Source organism: Macaca mulatta, chromosome 5, assembly GCF_049350105.2.
Source record: "Macaca mulatta isolate MMU2019108-1 chromosome 5, T2T-MMU8v2.0, whole genome shotgun sequence".
NCBI classification, from domain to species: domain Eukaryota; kingdom Metazoa; phylum Chordata; class Mammalia; order Primates; family Cercopithecidae; genus Macaca; species Macaca mulatta.
The window spans coordinates 40,903,651-40,924,128 of NC_133410.1; the positions used below are offsets into that span (position 1 = coordinate 40,903,651).

At 38.7% G+C, this 20,478-nt stretch overlaps 1 protein-coding gene across 41 annotated transcripts in view; it reads left to right on the forward strand.

Annotated features, from left to right (window-relative positions):
- LIMCH1 (LIM and calponin homology domains 1) overlaps positions 1-20,478 on the forward strand; it is a 342,574-nt gene that overhangs the window by 294,900 nt on the left and 27,196 nt on the right. For 30 of the 41 annotated variants that reach the window (XM_078003333.1, XM_078003335.1, XM_078003338.1 and 27 more), the window contains 4 exons: positions 9,201-9,291; positions 10,618-10,781; positions 14,057-14,162; positions 19,395-19,435. In XM_078003333.1, coding sequence (XP_077859459.1) covers positions 9,201-9,291; positions 10,618-10,781; positions 14,057-14,162; positions 19,395-19,435 — 402 coding nt within the window. Of the gene's footprint in view, positions 1-9,200; positions 9,292-10,617; positions 10,782-14,056; positions 14,163-18,575; positions 18,651-19,394; positions 19,436-20,478 lie in introns of all 41 variants that reach the window. The other 11 variants (XM_078003331.1, XM_078003343.1, XM_078003345.1 and 8 more) reach the window with 1 other exon arrangement.

Sequence of the window (20,478 nt, forward strand, 5' to 3'; positions counted from 1 at the left end):
AGCTAAAACCCACCCAGAAGGCTGGATATCATTATTTTTTTTCCTCTATGATTAGTCTTTTGAAGACTAAAATTATGTTTTTCAGAGGAGTTGAGAAGATATAATTTTTCCCCGCAGTACCCAAGTGCTCTATGAAAGAGATTCACATGGGAATAGACCAAAATCATTTTCTCACCATGGTAACGTGTTTCCTAGTCTCTAGGAGCAAAGTTTTGTGATCCAGGCCAATGCATTCTCTCCTGAACTTGGATTTCCTGGACTTCCATTTTACTTTTCATTTGCATACGTCTTACCTCTGCTAGAGATTTCTTGCAGATGATCAGGAGACAGAATATTGAGTTCTGCTAGCAGTATGAGAACTTAACTGATACAGTAAACGTTAACTTATGCTGTTAAAATTAGACTAGAAGCCCCCCAAATTAGACATAGGGGTGGCATTGCTTTTCAGGGCAGTTAATAATTCTGTTCTTATTTCTCTTTTGCCATGTTTCATGATGAGCATTTTCTAAATTCCCTTCATAAAAAAGATTTCACATTGATTACATATCCCCCAAAGTATCTTGTTTTAAGAGAAGCAAAATTACACGATCTGAAAGAAACCATGCTATTTCAAAAGTTTATGCATGATCACATGGAGAAAGGTGGCCTTCAGGACTTTCTTCCTAGAAACAAGCCGGATCCTGGTCGCCTAAGGATGCAGGTCTAAACTCAGAAAAGCCTGGGAGTCTTTCCCTTTTGTGTATTTCTTCCTTGGAGAAATTGCCTAGTTCAGAGTAATTTCTAGTTCAGTGAACCCTAATGTTTCTGAATAGGTAGTAGTATTTATGGACCCTGTCTATAGTACTTGAGGCTCTTAAATCAACTGTGGCAGGGGGTATTGCATTACTTTCTGTGTGGGAAAATCTCTGTATATATCTCTCATACTATAAGCTATTAGCTGTACTACATAGGACTGTGGCTTATTACTAAAACACTCATCATACTCACATGCAACTTAGGACACCACAAGTTTTCCATTCAGAGTGAGTTATCCCAAGAGTCATTTTAAAAGAATCACTTCTCCAGTAAACCTACTCCTCATTTTACTTCTTTCTGCATGATTCCAAGCAAAGCATTTCTTGACTTTGTTACAGCCAGTATACTCCTGTTAAAATAAAATTTAAAAAAGGAATTAATTGGTCATGGCAAAATATGGTGACCAACTTAAAACAGGAGGCTGCACTTCAGGGCCTCCCAGAGATTGACACCAGCTTGGACTTCATTTTCTGTTTCTAACTCACTTGCCTGATTCTGTGGGGCTGTCAAAAGATTAGTGTTCTTCTTTTTAAATAGTGTCTTTCTTCCAAAAACTGCATTCCCAACAGATACACTCTCTACAGAGGAGTAGCTTCACCCACCAGTAAAATGTCACAATTCCTTTAGGGTGAGCTAGAACTGTTCAAAGGGCACAGCAGCAGCAGTAGGCAGGAGCATGAATTCAGGAATGGAGGGAGAACAACAGAGAAGGGCGGCCCGAGACCTGCTGGGGGAAGGGATGCGTGCGAAACGTCAGCGTCTGGGCCCCGGATGGGCACTATGGATGATGTCATGTTATCTCTTCAGTTTCCTTCTACCTCATCTTTCTCATTTGAAACTCTTGGGACCATCACTTTCTTACTTTAGAACTAGATCCAAAATTAAGTTAGGAATTTTAAAAAATGTTTTGTCTGTACCTCCTCATGCCAGATAATTCCCAGTCATCTTCAGTCAAATCATCTTTATGATAATAAGATTGTGATAGCAGTTACCTTGCAGATGGGCACCTGTTAACTGGTAAATATGAATTAAGGACCTACTGTATTACCTGTTTTTTGAAATAGAATAAACTTCTAAACTTGCCAGGAAAAAAATGTTCATAAAGCCACTAGAAAAGTATACAGAACAATGTAGAATTAAATCCAGAGGGACTCTGAGTTAGGATGGTTCAACTTACGATTTTTCAACCCTATGATGGTGCAAAGGCAATATACGTTAAATAGCAACTGTACTTCAAATTTTGAATTTTGATCTTTTCCTGGGCTAGTAATATGCAGTAGGACACTCTCATGATGCTGGGCATGGTTGTGAGTGAGCCCCAGCTCCCAGTCAGCCACGAGATCACAAGGGTAAACAACCAATACTCTGTAGTACGCTGGATCTCCAGATGATTTTGCCCAACCGTGAATGTAAGAGTTCTGAGCATGTTTAAGGTAGGCTAGGCTAAACTATGATGTTTGGTAAGTTAGGTATATTCAGTACATCTTTGACTTAACGATATTTTCAATTTACAACAGTTTATCGGAATGTAACCTTATCATAAGTCATGGAACATCTGTACTAGATGGTGGAGTAAGAAAACCAGAGGAATATAAGATTGCAAAGAACAGGCAAGATCCTTGTAGGCTGGGTTTAGTCTGGGAAGGTTTTGTGTGGATGTGGATTTTGAAACTTGACAGTAAGTGTGGGATTTGTATTGAAGTGGAGGAGGGGCTATTCTGCACACCAGGAAGAGCAGGATCAAAGGCATGGACAGTGGTGAGGAGCCCACCAGAGGACCCCAAGAAGGATAAGAGGTGATGAGTATGCTGTATATTCCAGGCAGAGGGATCAGGTCCTCCTCTGGCCACCCCGTCCCCTCGCCCCCAATTATCCCTGAGATATTTCAGGGGTTTTGTTCATTTCAGCGTCTCTGTTAAAGGACCAGTGGAAACCTCTCACTTTTTTTTTTTCATTTTAAAATACTAGCTTCTGTAAGAAAATCCTGTTATAGCACACAAGTAGACTCCTAGAAATAAAGGACTGTAAAATAGTTTAGAAGGTCTTCTAATCTGAGGGCTAATATATCCTGTGTTTAGTGGCCTACAGAAAGATATTTTTATGTATGTCTCCCCCAAAGCTATTCCAGTGTTGTCTTGATTCCCTGTCAGTTACATTTGTATCTGAAGCTCTTCTTTCCTAGTGGCACCAAAATGACCCTTTTCAAAAATACCTAAAATACTTTGCACACTAGATCAAAGGTTAGACTCCACCTGAGCAAGTCAAACTGTCTGAGCCTTAATTTATATTTAAAAAGAAGTATAATAATAGCAGAGACATCAGATGGTTATTGTGAGAATTCATGTCTGTAGAGCACTTAGCACACTGTCAGGTGACTCAGAGACCACAGGTGCCACTCAGCTATCTTTAATATTGTCATACAACAAGTGGGAGTAAGGAAGTTGTAATATTTAATACATTTTGCAGAAGCCCATAAAGGCAATCAGTATGAAGTTTTTTGGATTAAAGTAAGATGGTCAAAATTACCATCTTGAACAGATGTGAATTTCATACAAATGAGATTAATTCCTTGTAATCTTCTAACTCAACTTGTTGTTCCAACTGTAATTCTCTAAAAAACATACAGATGTGGACAGCTTTTTCTAAAAGACAGTTGTCCTTGCAGATACTTACATGATTTTTCCTGCAGCTCTTTTTTGTTTTTGTCTTTTCCCCCCTTTTGTAGAGAATGGGGTCTCACTATATTGCCCAAGCAGGTCTCAAGCAATTCTCTGGGGCTCAAGTGATTCTCTCCTCTTCCTCCCTAAGTGCTGGGATTACAGGCATGAGCCACCATGCCCGGCACTTCCTGCAGCTCTTTTTGCCTTTCCTGTTGTTCCCTCCTTTCCAGTTCTGGCCCCCTCCTGCCACCTAAACCCCTAAGACTCCCACCCATCTACACCTGTGTCACTCCCTTCCATGTCTGTTCATCGGATCTCTCTCATCAGCTCATCTCAAATGACGCAGCCCATGTTCTCCCTCCTAGTCGGCACCATCCCACCAGGTTCGTGGCAATTTTCCCTCATTGACCAAGGGCCAAACTCACCTATTGGGTATCTAAACTACTTCATCTGCTTTTCTCAAGCTAAGTCACAAGGTAGGTCTGTTTTTCCCATTTTGAAAAAGCTCTAGGTCTTCCTCTTGAAAATTCAGTACTTATGTTTTCTGTTCCAGGAAAACAGACAATTGGATCTTTCTTGAAACATTGCATTTTGCAGTGAGAGCAGGGTGAAGGCATTTGAGTAGGTGCTGTTTTTCTTACAGCTGAGACCAACTGCAAATTCCTTTTAGATGGCAAATGTCAATAAACATCTCTTTAGAAACTGGTTTTCTCCATCTAGAAGTAGTTGTAAGATTGCTAGATTTAATGATTTTTAAGTCATTAAAGAGATTTAGATACAGATGCATTTACAGATTTCAAGAAAGCATACATCAGAGAAAATAAAAAATTAACCTGGCCTACCTATCCAGTTACCTGGATCAAAACCTCATTTTTTTTTTTATTTGAAAAGTTTAGTACCAAAAAAAAAAAAAAGTGTAAGACATGGAGAGCCTGATTCTCCGTATAGATTCTCTGTCTTCCAGTGGCAGTAGATATTTGGAAGTATAAAAGTGAAAAGAGAAATCCATGCACAGCATATGTGGCACCTGGGTCTGGCACCGCAGTGCCAGAGCATAAATAGACTGATTTTCCAGGCTTGTGTCCAGATAAGCTATTCAAGACAAGAGCCAGGAAATCACTCAGAGTCACAGAACCATTGCTCAGGAGAGGACATTGGACATCATTTGTTCCAACCCATAGAGGTTAAATGATCAGTCCGAGCTCACCAGCAACTCCATGCTAGAGACAGGCCCAGCACCCAGGTCCTCAGTCTCAGGAGGGTGCTTGCCCTCCTGCTTCACATTTCTAATACATCTTCCAGTATCGTTCTCTGGGCCAGTCCACCACCAAGATCCTAGTTAAAATGAGCAGCCAGATGCCAGGTAGGCTTTGGGCTAGACCGTGTCTCTCTCAAGCCAGGAAACTGCCGCCTCCCACCTGAGGCCCCAGGGCTGAGTCTGGCACCCGGGCAGTTTGGATCGCGCTCTCAGTTAAGGGGAAGCCAGCTCCTGGCTGAGTCCCATGCAGTCTTTCTGTGCTCTCATTCATTCACATCCAGGGATCTGTTTTTATTTACTTGTTTTCATTCTTGAGAAAGTGTTACCAATTGGAGAAGGGAAGGGCTCTCCTCTGTTGAGCTGTAACCAAAGAAAAATACAGGTCAGAAAACACATTTTTCCAGCAAGGCGGGTTTGTTTGAAGCAAACCTCTGAGTGTATCACTGCCAACTTTGAACTCATTTCCTTTGAAGTAATGATGTGAGTACAAAAGTAATAAGCCTCCAGGATGGAGTATCCAGACATAAGTTAATTAACCTGGCTTTGGGGATTTCCCTTGATTACAGATAGCCTATATACATTGCAGAATACAGAAAACTGGAGAAACCATCAACTACCTATTACTCAGCCACTCTGAAATTAATGCTAAGATTTTTAGAAAATGTATATTCTTGTTTTTCTCAGTGTGTATAAAGTATTTTTAAATGGGTTCCTGATATTCAAATTGCTTGCTTTTTCTCTTACTTTATCTGAATATTTTGCTAGCAGTAGCCAGATTTTGATGACTAGCATACATTTAAACTAAGCCAGAGTATACATTCCATAAATAATGCATAATATTTATTTACTTAACAAGGATTACGCATCTGGCTCCTAATCCCTCAGAACCTGGACTGAACAGAAATCCCTGAGATGAGCTGATGGCCAGGGGCAGTTGGGTCTCCAGGAGCCAGGAGAGATTCCAGGAGAGTTCTAATCTTTTGCAGAATAAATGAGTGGGAGGTAGAGGAAAGAAAGGGAATGGAAAAAGCAGTTTGAATCACTTCAGCAATAAACAAGACTCTCAGGCGATAGATTGCCTCTCCTGGATCAAAACCGCTAAATACTGGAGGACAGCTTGGAGGGGATATGACTCTAAGCCCAGATGGTGGAGCATTGAGATCACCAGCACAGGCAGGGTTCCCACCTCCCCTGCCTTCTAGCAGTATGACGCTCGGTAAGTTGCTTAACCTCCCGGGCCTCAGTTTCTTTGCTTGTATAAAGGGAATCATATTGGCACCTACCTCCTAAGCTTGCTCTGAGAATTATGTGAGATGATTCTTATGAAAGGCCCAACAGCGCTGACATGTGGCAAGTGAGTAAATATTGATTGCAGTTTCTGCTGTTGCTACTATCAATTTACCATATCAAATGTCAGGATGTAACCTTTAAAGCATTCTTTTAAGGTAAGATAAATTGGGTTATCTGGAGTTTAGTGTTTGAGTGCTGAGCCATACAGAAATGCCTTGAGAAATGTGAGAATTCTTGAAAGTAGAAGTTCTCCGGCACGTATAAGTGGTAAAACGTTGCTGGAATGTGGTGCGCTGGTGCAATAAGCCTTAGTAAAGTAGTTAATGCTTGAGCACCCCGTCCCCTTTGCATCACACATCAGGTCTACAGGGCTTCACGAATTGTCTTACTTCATTGATTCTAAGTGGCACACTTTTCACATTTTAACATCTCTAAATCAGGATCTGTCTTATAATCAATAGTGCAGCATATTTAACAGATGGTGTGTTTTCTTTCTTAGTAGTACCTAAAGTAATACAACTTAAAATGGATGGCATTTTAGATTTAATAAAATATGTTCATTTCTTTGTTCATTTTTGGTCTGGTGAGACGTTGGCCCTGTTGTGCAGTTATTTGTTTTGTTTATAGTATTTGGAAACACCAGTGTTCTCAAGAGGCTCATTCATCAATATTTAACTGCAAATTTGTTTCCCGGTCTCAGATGGTTTTCTATAATGTAATCCATTTGTGGGGAAGGGAAAGCTAAAAATCAGTATTTCTGCCAGTATTTTCTATATAGACATCATAAAACAAAAATGCCATCATTTATTAATATTTCTACATGTGTGGGCGAGCATTTTAAATTATAAAACCCAACTTATTCTTTTGCAATGCTAAACTGGTTGATCTTCAAATCCTACTGCCATGTTGGTGGTTCATATAGTAAACAATGTAAACATACACATGTACCATAACCTAAATATAACAAAAGAGACAGTTAACTATTTTCACTCATTTCATTCTCTTGCAGGGATTCAACCCAGACTTACTGATATATGAAAATATTACAAAATCCATTAAATAATACCAAGGTGATGCATATTTCCTACCTAGGGTTTTAAAAGTGCATTTTAACTTAATATTATATTCTTCCAGAATTGATACATGACTGTCCATCATTTGAAAATGCCCATCTAATTATGAGGATTTCAAAACTACCCCATCCTCCAAAGAAAAATCACATTTTGCCACTAGATGCTATTGTAAAACCTTTTAGAAACTTGAAAGTTTTGTTGTTTAAAATTTTTTTGTTTTTAAAGAATTCAGTGATGGTTTCCACCAATGCATTAACTTTAAATTTCATTTTGAGAGGCAAAATTGGATTTATGGATGAAATATATATACTTATGAGAGATGAATAAATTCATAGTTCTTGAGAACCCATGGGGATATTTTATGAATTATTTAGTAATGCCTTTTCTGAAATCAACTTTAACCTTTATCTTAAAACCTTTTAAAATGTATGCAATATTTCATACACACTTTAAAATTTAACTTTAGCTTTTTACAAGAAACTTCTACCAAAAAATGCAGTAGTCATTAACTTGCTCTCTTTAATTGTCAAAATATAATCTAGCTAGTATTTAATTTAACATTTTATTTATTTTTACTAAGCAAATATTGTAATAGCAGGATAATTTTGGACTTTGTTCTAGAGTCAGTTGGCTCCCAGTGAAAGACAATGTAAAATTACATTGATTTTGTTTTCCAATTACAGAAGTAACACATAGTCATTACAGAACATTTTGGAATATATAAAATACATGTAAAGAGAAGGAAAAGTCACCCAAAATTTAAGCACATTAAAAGTAATTACAATTAACATTTTGATATTTTCTTTTTTTCCTATATGTTTATGTATAGGCATGTATATAATCTTATACATGTAAACATCAAACTATATGTACAGTTTACATTTCCTATCATTGGACAGTATTTTCACATATCATTAACTATTATTCAACATCTTTTTTTCATGATTATATTGCCTTTATGGACATGCAGTAATTCATTCAATCATTCCCCAATTATTGGGTATTTAAGTTGTTCCAATTATTTTTACTATTATAAATTCCATCAAGCATAAAACTGACACAATTGAAGTACTACTGAGAGAGAGGAACACAAGCATTAGAATAATAACTGAAGGTGCCATGGAGATGAACATGACAGTGATGTGCCAAGTGGATTAGACAGTGAGGTCCAACTCACAGAGACTTCTTAGTGGAGAACAAGGAGGAAAGGCAAACCTGAATTCCCAGCCATAGAAACAGAAAGGAAGTGATGGGTATGAGCACTAGTATGTTCGAAACTTAGTAGGACTTGGCAAATGATGACTATTTACAAGGTATGAGTGAAAGACCACTTCAAAGTTTATGTGATGGGAAGAACTGCTGCTATAAACAGAAATTGTCAAATTTGAAGGAGAAGGCCATTGACCCTAGAGGTGAAACCAAAGCTCTGATGGACTCTCACAGCTGGAGATGAAAATATGAGTTATACACGGAGAATGTAATGGTGAATCCATGGGAATAATTTATATACTTGAGGGTAATTCAGCACAGGTAGAGGAAAACAGGGTCCAGTTGAAATCTTTCGGAATGACCCATACTTTGATGAAAAGGAAAAAGAACCAATGAGAGAAGAGTAGGCTGAGAGTGGGGAGGAGAGGGAAAAGGAGAGAATGAATTAGAACTCCAGTAATAGAGATTCACTGGGAGCCCAGGAAGGATGAGAACTTTAGACTAAAATCCACAGTGCTAAGGGCCACAGGCAACTATGCCCAGACAGGCCACAAAAGACAAAAAGACTTCACTGGTGTTATGTCCCTAAGCCAGCTTGAAAGGTGTTCAGGAACAAGTGGGGGATAGCCATGATTTTGAACTTTTGGTGGTGAAAGAAAAGAAAATGTGGGATGTACATCCGAGGCAGTCATAGGAAGTTTGGGGAGATAGTGAACCGCATGGGTGTCCTGTTCTCCGTCGAATGTCTCCCTCCAGCCAGTCCAGGCTGTCACCATGAAGCTGCCTGGGAAGTAGAAGAGGGAATTTATATGAGCAAACCACTTTGTTGGCCTAAAAATTACTGCTTAAAAAATAATTTTTAGAACCTTTAAAGTAATAATTTATTCAGGGGGGAAAAAAAAATCTCTTTTTCAGGCAACCACTGAGAAAACGGAACCAAATAGTCAAGAGGACGAAAATGACGGTGGAAAACCAAGAAAAGGGAATATAGAACTTGCCTCATCAGGTTTGTTTCATAAGAGACTAGTTTTAAGGCAAATCATGATAACTCTTAAGATGTAATGGAAATAGCCAAGAATTTTCCTACTGAGCCACAGAAAGGTAGTAATTAGACTCTAGGAGTGGTGTGGTTGTGCTGCCACCTAGAGGCTTCCTGGAGAAGTTCTGCCCGTATGGTTAATGTTGCTCTGAAAATACGAACCCGTGCTTTTTCTTAAAGCTACCCAGTTTTATTTTATTTCTTATATATTTATCTCTATAATCATGAAGAATATTGTGGTCTCCCATATAAATTATGCTAAAAATTGAGGGTAAGATTTTGACACACAGTAACAGCAACAGATAAGCGAGAGATCAAAAACATAAAAATAGATGCTGAAATGATAATGCTCACATATAGTTTAAAAAGAATAAAATAGTGCCATGAATCTGGACAGTGAGTATAATATACTGTATTCATTGTTTTAGCAAGGATACCCCTGTTCCCGAAAGTCTTGTTGCTCAATATTTTTTGCAGCCTTATCAATATGTTTAACACATTCCTTCTTTTGATTAACTATAAAACCTCTCACCCTCTTCCAATACCAAATTATTACCTTTATAAGGCCTTTCTCAAGTGTTTACCACTTGAGAAAAATAATTTGTTAAGTACCAAATTATTTTTAAGTGACATTTTAAAATAAATTAAATATCACTTAAAATAATAGCGTATACTTTTTCAAACTAGATTGTGCCTTCACATTTTGATATGCCCCCTTGGGTAGTGACTTTCCCACCCCTTCTAAAGTGAACCTAATTCTTCTTTAAGTATCAGAGAACACTTTATTTTCATTGCATTATATACATATACCCCACAATCCATAACACATTCCAATTAAGAAATTCTGATGTTAAAATGGAGTATTGAAATACAGAAAAAGGAAGCATCAGGTTGCTGCTCATTCACTGGGATAGAAACTACCTGTAGATGTTCTCTCAACCAGCCCAGCTGTCATAATCATTATATATTTCATGTCAGCTTTCTGTTCCATGTAATGTTATTCAGATGTAAACCATGACCCTTACCAAAAACTGAAGTTCTTCATAGTGTGGTTATAGGACATGTTTTATGTTGCTTGTTGTTCAGTACTATGAAAGAGCTTTGGGAATTCCAGCATCTTAGGCTCTTTTATACCTCTCAGCACACTGTCATCCAGCTTATATTGCCAGGACAGGATATGGACTGAAAGTCTGTATCATGGCAATGTCATATTCGTGGCATTGCAGAGTAGATGGCCCTATAGTTATTTGATTTTCTTTTCCTTCTCTGTTTCTGGATGTAACTCCATTGCAGAACCACAGCATTTTACAACAACTGTGACTCGATGCAGCCCGACTGTGGCCTTTGTGGAATTTCCCTCCAGCCCCCAGCTGAAGAACGATGTGCCAGAAGAAAAAGACCAGAAGAAACCAGAAAATGAAATGAGTGGAAAGGTGGAGTTGGTGCTGTCACAAAAGGTGAAGTGCAGAGTGGAGGAAAGCGGTTAAACCCACAAGTTAACATGGCCCCATATTACAGCTAGCTGTTGCTGTGGCAGTTGTGAATAATGAAGATTTATTTTCTCCCCTCATCTTTTTTTCCTATCTTTAATGTGTACTTTTTCTTTTTCTTTTTTTGTGAGATGGAGTTTTGCTTTTGTGGCCCAGGCTGGAGTGCAGTGGCGTAATCTCTGCTCACTACAACTTCTGCTTCCCAGGTTCAAGTGATTCTCCTGCCTCAGGCTCCCGAGTAGCTGGGGCTACAGGCGTCCGCCACCACACCTGGCTAATTTTTATATTTTTAGTAGAGACAGGGTTTCACCATGTTGGCCAGGCTGTTCTTTGTAGAAAGGTGTAATATAAGTTTTAAAGCTTTGCAGTTAGGTTTTAGTTTGCTGTGTGTGTTTGCTTGTTTGCTTTTTAACCCATCAGCTTACTGGCCAATCTCTCTCCAGTAATCACCTATTTGTTAGCAATGGTAATTCCGATGCCACTGGATTTGGATAACAAGGAACCTAGAAAATTATTATTCTGATATAACAGGTTTTAAAGTCTTGTCTTTGTTAAAGTTTCTTCCTTGTTTAGAGTCTCATCTCATACACATTAGTTTGATTTGTTTTCAGGTACAAAGTCTAAAAATATTCATGAGTTACAGCAGTTGTTCTCAACCTTGATTACTCTTGAGAATTTAAAAAATACCAAGCTAGCTGGGCGTGGTGGCTCACAACTGTAATCCTGGCATTTTGGGAGGCCAGGGCAGGAGGATCACTTGAGCCCAGGAGTTCAAGACCAGGCTGGGCAACCCAGAAAGTCTTCATCTCTACAAAAAAAAAAAAAAAAAAAAATTAGCCAGGCATGATGGTGAGCGCCTGTAGTTCCAGGTACTCTGGAGGCTTAGGTGGGAGGATCACTTAGCCCAGGAGGTCAAGGCTGCTGTGAGCCGTGATTACACCACTACACTCTAACCTGGGCGACACAGCAAACCCCATCTCAAAAACAAACAAAACAATCCAAGCCCATTCCAGGCCAAATAAATTAGAATCTCTGGAGGCAGAGCCCAAGCATCTGTATTTTTAAAAGCTCTCAGGTAATTTTATTGGGCCACCAAGACGGAAAACCGTGGACTGGCACAACTGGAAGACTATCTGTGGTGGTGTCCCACCTTCCAGAAGGAATCCTCAATTTGGATCTGACCTTAAAGTAACCTTAAATTTGTAGCTCCAGTTTATTCATCATTTACTCAACGAGTATTGACTGTGCACCTACTATATCATGCCTGGCCGTGTGCTAGGTACTGGAAAGTCAACAGTGAACATGATGCAGTCCCTGTCCTAAGGAGCTGAGAATTCTGTATCCTTGGTAGAGCCTCTAAAATGCCTGTTGCCTTGATGCATTTTCAATATTTCAGACCCTAGCTATTCTTCATTTTTATAGATAATTAAAGAATGGTCTACAGGTCTGGAAAGGGGAACCAAACTGGGGGTGAAATGTTGGGAGGCAGGCAGAAGTTCCCACTTTTGCAGGTTTTGCATTATTTTGGACTAGTAACCATTATTTATTATCCTTCCAAGTGTACTTGCTTTTGCCACTTAAATCTAAACTGAAAGGAAAAATCTGTATGATTGCAAGTAAAAAAACATTTAACTTGAACAGAATGAATACCCTAAGTAAAAGGTAGTCATTGCCAGCCTCATCTGTGCAACCTCATCTTGGAGTCCATCTGTGGATCACCAGAGTCACACCTGCCCAACTACGGAAAAAAATTGTTTTCAGTTCTTCAGTTTGTTTGTGTGTGTGTTTCTGTGCATTTTGCCTTTTGGTCATCTGGTAAACATTATTCTCAGAATATTTTTTAAGCATAAAATTAAATATGCAGGATTACAACAAAGCACCCATGCTTACAGGCTGACCTTTTTACATAGCGGTCATTTTGATCATTGCTGATGACCCTTAACTGTTTCATTTACAACCAGGCATTACTGAAACGTGTTTTTGCCAGCCTCCACTATGAGGAAATGCTCTGAGGCTAATTGGTGGGTTGTCAGCTTAGGGAAGGCTAGACCTTATCATTTGCTGTGTAGCACCAACATTCATTTGGACACCTGGTTGACCTCTGTAATGCAGAATGAGGTGATTAGTTTTCTTCCAGATTCTCTTAGAGTTGAATATGTTATTCATAAAGAAAAATAAATCCTTCGGAGGATAAATTCTAACATAAATTATTCTGAGGACCAAATTAGGGATCAACGTGTAATGAAACAAGTGCTCTGTGGTCTCACTCGCCCTGAGGTCATTAATCTATCAGGAACAAAGCCACTATCCAAAGAGTGAATCAGAGAAGGTCCTGTGAGCAACTCAAAAAACATAAACTTATACAGCACGCTCTTCATTCAGACCTACGCACAGTGTCAACCGATGCTTATTTTAGACATTTTTGTTTTAGTAAGTTTGGTAATCTGGTCTTTCAGCAATCAGCTGATTAGAAGTAACAAATCAGAAGGGTGCTTCTACTAAAGGTCATTCAGATTAGGGAGAAACAAAATTAAGTAGCAATAACAAGAAAAATCTATTTTACAAAACAAACATAAGAATTTTTAAAGTCTGTAATTTTGCAACTATTTACAAGTAGTGACAAGTAGTCTAACATGCCTCAAGAATTCCCTAAGGGCATCAGATACTAAGGCACTGTTTGACAGTGGTTATTGATAATAATGCTTCTTTGTCAACAGGCAAAGTATACTGTCTTTAATGTGCTTTGCATAAATTTGTGGGTGGTTATGTAATGTCTTTAGAATAATGTCTATTGAAAAGTAATATTACTTGAATGTTTAGCACTTATGGAGTAAGATTTGTTTTAATTATCTTATGTGGAACATCTAATTTCCTGACATTACAAACTCAGTTTTGTGTGGTACTGTGAAGAGAATTTGTGATTGTTTAATAAGAAAATAAGAGAGAGTGATGTGTAATTCCAAAGATGGAATTACATTGTCTTCTGGTTTGGAGAAAAGTGATCATTACATTTTTATGCTCTTGTCTGACTTACCTAAAAAATTGACTTTCTATTAATGTAGAGAAGGATGAAAGCATTTTAGGAAAGAAACAAAAAATTAAATGTTTAAAGTTAAAGTGAAATGTTAAATGTTTGAACTGATTGACTTCTGTTATAACCATGGATCCTTAAATTTTATGTCACCTGTGTGTTTATTAATGGACAGTTATTGTAATGTTTATGCCTGTTGTCCATTGTCCAGGTGGTAAAGCCAAAATCTCCAGAACCAGAAGCAACGCTGACATTTCCATTTCTGGACAAAATGCCGGAAACCAACCAACTGCATTTGCCAAATCTCAATTCTCAAGGTAAAGAGGAGGACATGTTTTATTTTAGGTCTACATGTTCTGCTGAGCCCATCTGTAGTAAACTATTACTTAATTTAGAGGAAGATTACGTCCTTTATGTTGATATTCCTTTAGCCAGCATGTTTGCCAGAGTCTGTGATGGCTGAATTTATAACTTAAGAATGGAAAGCTGGGGCTGGATTCTCTATTTTAGCAGACCAAGAACCCTAGCTGCCAAGGCCATTTGGTCAGCCAGGCACTATAGGCACAATAGAGCCTATACAAGTGTTAGAGCTTTAAAATTTTGGTATTATCAAAATTAGCTGGACGTGGTGGCACATGCCTTTAGTCCCAGCTACTCAGGAGGCTGAGGCAGGAGAATCGCTTGAACCCAGGAGGCGGAGGTTGCAGTGAGCCGAGATCATGCCACTGCACTCCAGCCTGGGCGACAGAGTGAGACTCTGTCTCAAAAAAAAAAAAAAAATTATTATCTCTAAAATATAAAGATAGTCATAAACTCAGAAATTAATATATTTAATAAAAAGTTTAATATTATGTCTATTTCACTGTTAATTCTAGTCATCACCATTTAATTTGACAATAATTTTGAGAAAAAGCCATTTTTTTTACTCCATAATAATTCCTGGGTGCCTGATGATTATTGAGAAATCATTCACCATCATAGTTAAACAGGTTATAGACAAACATTTTAATCTTTCCAAAAATCATTTGTAGCTATATATATATATATATATATATATATATATATATGTATATATGAGAAACATATGTGTGTATGTGTAACACACACATACAATACTGAGGATTTAAAAATGTTTAACACATACATACTGAGGATGTATTTTAATGTGTTTGATATGATGTGGGAAGGGGTTGCCTCTAAAAACATAGGCATTTAGGGCCTTATAAGAAAGTCTTAAAATGGCACTGACCACTGAAAATTCCCCAAGTACTGTGTAGACCATATTTAGGGTTGTGACTTCACCCCTTTATTCTTTAAGAACCCAATTTGAATCCCTTTATCCCAGGGGGAATCCCAGGTGCCCACGACCACCAGAAAGGGCCCTGAGGGATGTGAACAGTGGAGGATGGGTTCTGAGAATTCACAACCCAGAGGGACTATTCTTCAAAACAACTAGACCACTGAATTTTACTGCTGTGAGATCTCTCTCTAGATGTGGAAATGGGCCAGACGCAGTGGCTCACACCTGTAATCCCAACACTTTGGGAGGCCGAGGCAGGAGCACTTGAGGCCAGGAGTTTGAGACCAGCCTGGGCAACACAGCAAGACTTTGTTGCTACCAAAAAAAAAATTAAATTTAAGCTTACTTTCTTTCTTTCTTTTTCTTTTCTTTTCTTTTTCATTTCTTTTTTTCTTTCTTTCTTTCTTTCTTTCCTTTCCCCCTCCCCTCCCCTCCCCTTCCCTTTCTTGAGGGAGTCTTGCTCTGTCGCCCAGGCTGGAGTGCAGTGGCACGATTTAGGCTCACTGCAAGCTCCGCCTCCCCAGTTCACGCCATTCTCCTGCCTCAGCCTCCCAAGTAGCTGGGACTACAGGCACCTGCCACCACACCTGGCTAATTTTTTGTATTTTTAGTAGAAATGGGGTTTCACTGTGTTAGCCAGGATAGTCTCATCTCCTGACTTCATGATCTGCCCGCCTTAGCCTCCCAAAGTGCTGGGATTACAGGTGTGAGCCACCACGCCCAGCCTAAACATTTTTTTAAAAAACAGCTAGAGTTCAGGAGGCAAGAACTGTAGAGTTTCTTGTTTTTCTTTTTTAATAGACTTTCCCCAGTGGATTTTGTAGATTTAGCTTATTTTTACTTTTCTTTTTAAGGGTGGGCAGCTATTTCAGCCACTGGCAGAATCTGAGTTGGCTTCCGTTAGCTATTATTGATGTTTGGCAGATAAGTTGGGCTTTATCTACATAACAGGGAACTCTTGGGAATAATTAACTGGTACATGTACTGATGGTTACTAGGTTCATAATGTGGAAACAAGTTCAATACTATTTTCGAAGCATTTATCTTAAATTTGTCAGTCCTACTGTCCTGAAGGGAATTAACAAAAATGAAGTGTCACAACTGGGCCAGCAAATGGCCGTATTTGGACCAATTTTAATTCTGCCCTATTTCTAGTACTTTGTAATTGTGTAGATAAGTGGTATAGAGAGGGAATAAATATTTTAAGCCATTTTAAAGCCATGTTTTGTTTTCTTATAAATTTACACATTCCATTACTTATTGTGAGGCATTTTGATTTTATCAAATGTGCTGCTGAATTGAGAAACTTTACTTCATTCTTTACCCAAGTTGAATGATTAAAAAATAAAATTTAGTAGAGTACTGAAACATTTCAAAATTTATTCTTTAAGATAGAATTGTATTTGGAGTACACCAGTTGTATACTTGTATTAGTTTGTTTCCATGCTGCTGATAAAAACATACCTGAGACTGGGTAATTTATAAAGGAAAGAGGCTTCATTGACACACAATTCCACATGGCTAGAGAGGCCTCACAATCATAGTGGAAGATGAAGGAAGAGCAATGGGACGTCTTACATGGCGGCCAGCAAAGAGAGAGCTTGTGCAGGGAAACTCCCCTTTATAAAACCATCAGATCTCATGAGACTTATTCACTATCACGAGAATAGCACAAGAAAGACCTGCCCTCATGATTCAATTACCTCGTACCAGGTCCCTCCCATGACACGTGGGAATTTTGGCAGCTACGATTCAAGATTTGGGAGGAGACATAGCCAAACCATATCAATGCTTTTACCCGGTTCATGGAAACTGTAACTATAGCTGCATGCTCTGGAGACAGAATGCCTGGGTTCAGATTTTCATGTGTGTAGTTCTTAGCTGTGTGACTGTACCCATCAGATTTCCTCTAATCTCTAATCAGTACCTGTAAACTAGAAATAATACCAGTAATAACCTCATAGGGATATTAGAAATACCAAATGGGAGAATCCATAAAAAGTGTTTAGCTCAATACCTGGCCCAGAATAAGCATTCATAATGTAATCTAGTAATCGTAGAATAGCAGCAGGAGTAGTAAAAGAATAGAGCAAGACACCAGGCAGGAATAAACTACTCTTGAATCCTTTCTTTAAAATAAGAGTGTTCATGTTGTGGAGATCCAGTTTTTCACTGCAGTTCTCAAACACTGGTGTGTGCCAGGGTCCCTGTAGGGCTTGGAGCCCACTCTCACAGTGTCTCATTCAGTAGGTCTAAGCTGGGGCCAGAGGATTTGCATTTCTTACAGGTTCCCAGGTGATGCTCAAGCTGCACATCTCACCACACTCTGAAAAGCAGTGGCCTCAAGTATTTATTTAAATTGTGCACCAAAAATATTGATTGATATGACAATAACAGTAATAATTGCTTGAAGTTTATAAAGTTTCCATCTTTCAAGAAGCCAAAGACATCTAATAAATGTAACCTTAAAATACATGATTTGTCTTCGATTGGGATGGGGAAATCGGGGAGGCATAGGTCTCTGCCCAGCACCCATTTAAGGGACTGATCTGAAGTCAAGCATCAAGTCCAGTGGAACTCTAGAGTTAGGATCAGGTATCCTGGAGAGACACCTAATACTTTCTCATCCAGAAAGTGGTCTCTTCCCCATTTCTATAAAGTCATCCATTCGTAGACTGGTCACACAGGTCACTGAAGATCTGCTGGTCGACCCTAATGCTGTTCCACACGTTTTCCTTACACACACACCCATGCATTCAGTCTTTAAATGCCCTGAAAACATTCATAAAATACATTTGAAAGTGACAAATTTTCTTTTCTTAACTGCCTCTCAGCAGCAGAAAGATATCTCAAACTGATGTTTCAGTGAAATATGTGCACATTAAAAACTGATTTTTTGGGGGGCTTGAAAATGATGAGAACAGCAGAGTTTTAAGGATGCAAATCCTTGCCATGAATCACCACAGACAGGCATATACACAACCTTTATTTATATATACAAAAAACTTATGAAGTGTAATATATATGAAATAGTAATTAAACCACCCATCTTTGCTGCCCTTTATACTTTTCTAGTGTTCTCCAAAAAGCAATACAAATTGTACATTTTTGTTCTTGCATAGTATATCATCCTATCATTTTGAGATTTAACATTTTAACACTATCACCATTAAGTGTGACCCTATGAAATTTCACCTAACACCAAAGAAGACAAATAATAGCATAAACTGTCCCAGTTCTGTTGATTTTGTCCATGTCTTCAGGTTTTATCTGTGTATTATTAAGACATTTTGTACTGTAGATTTACTGACTGTCAGTTCTGGTATTGACTATAGCCAAACCCCCTTTCGTACTTGGGAGCATGGTTCTATTCAGTTCTCACCCTAGTTTTCATGGTTTTCTGTTTGTTCTGTTCTGCCATCTGATCTAGAGTCGCCTGGCACTGCCAGTGTTCCGCTTAGAGTTCAGAACTCTTGGCGACGATCCCAGTTTTTCTCCCAGTCAGGTAAACTGCATACTGAGTAGCTGTATTTCTTTTGTGCAAAAATCCATGTTGGGGCGATCAATGATGTCTGGCACTTGTCTTCATTTCTGATTTCTGGGGAAAAGAATTATTTCTTATGCACAGTTAGCAAAGAGCTAGTTCTTTGGTATTACTACCGATTATGCTAAAATTGTGGGTGGGGGGAGAGAATCACACAACTTTATGTTGATTTCAAGAATTCAGAGAAATAATAATATTCATCATTTTCTTGATAGTCCCCTGCCTTTAAAAACAAAAAAAAATTAAAAGCATTTACCGGAAACTGATCATGGTTCTCTTGTTAACTGTGTCACTGTGTTTGCTTCCTGGGTGACATCTGGCCTCTCTTTGTATGGTACTTCTCCATGCCAGACAGTGAGGGAACTACTTAGTCAAGCCAGAATGCAAAGTGCACTAAGAATCAGTACTAATAGGAACAGTTTTTGCTTCCTGTAGTCTGGTACCTGGTGTTAATTGATGTGATCAATCATTTGATAGTGGTTTTAACTTTCTTTGGTGATGGGTGCAACCTGCTACAGGGGTTGTCTGCTTTATTATGCTTTTCTGATGTTCTTGGCTTACCAAACACAAACACAAAGACACACACACACAAAAATTGGTTTAAAGCTGATGTAGGAACTACACTCCACTGATAGGTCAAAAACAAAGACAATTAGAAGATACTCACATTCGTATCTTTTTTTCTTTCTTTTTTTTTCTGCACAGTGGATTCTCCAAGCAGTGAAAAGTCACCTGTTACAACACCTGTAAGTCACTCATTTTAAGGAATAAGATTATGAGTTAGTGTGATTTTAATTTATAACATTTGATTGGCTTAAAGAGTATTCAGACTGGGTGCAGTGGCTCATGCCTGTAATCCCAACACTTTGGGAGGGTTAGGCGGGCAGATCACGAGGTCAGGTGTTCAAAATCAGGCTGACCGACATGGTGAAACACCATCTCTACTAAAAATACAAAAATTAGCCAGGTGTGGTGGTGCTACTTTGGAGGCCGAGGCAGGAGAATTGCTTGAACCCAGGAGACAGAGGTTGCAGTGACCCGAGATAATGCCACTGGACTCCAGTCTGGGTGACTGAGCAAAACTTCATCTCAGAAAAAAAAAAAAAAAAAAAAAAGGAGTATTCAACCAAAATTGAGACCCAAACAATTGATTTTTAAAAGAATAATTAAAAGTCATATATAGCGCCATTGGGTAAATTATAAAGATATGGATTATCATTATATGGAAGTGTTACCATGCCTGGAAATAAGTGATAAGAAAGCAAAATCTAAGAGGCAATTAAAATGAATGTGACAGACTGGGCATAGTGGCTCACACCTGTAATCCCAGCACTTTGGGAAACCGAGGTAGGTGGATCACTTGAGGTCAGGAGTTCAAGACCAGCCTGGCCAACATGGTGAACTCCTGTCTCTACTAAAAATACAAAAATTAGTTGGGAGTGCTGGCGGGCACCTGTAATCCCAGCTACTCAGGAGGCTGAGGCAGGAGAATTGCTTCAACCCAGGAGGAAGAGGTTGCAGTGAGCCAAGATCATACCACTGCAGTGCAGCCTGGGCAACAGAGTGAGACTCCATCTCATAGAATAGAATAGAATAGAATAGAATAGAATAGAATAGAATAGAATAGAATAGAATAGAATGTGACAGTAGGAATTAGTATTAAAACTGACAGTTTCTATAGACACATTTTTTAAAATGCATCTCATTTTTTAATATGAGGATAATACTTGAACATAGTATATTGTTGGCAGATAGGACCTGCCTGAACTCTCCAAGAGACCCAAGCTCT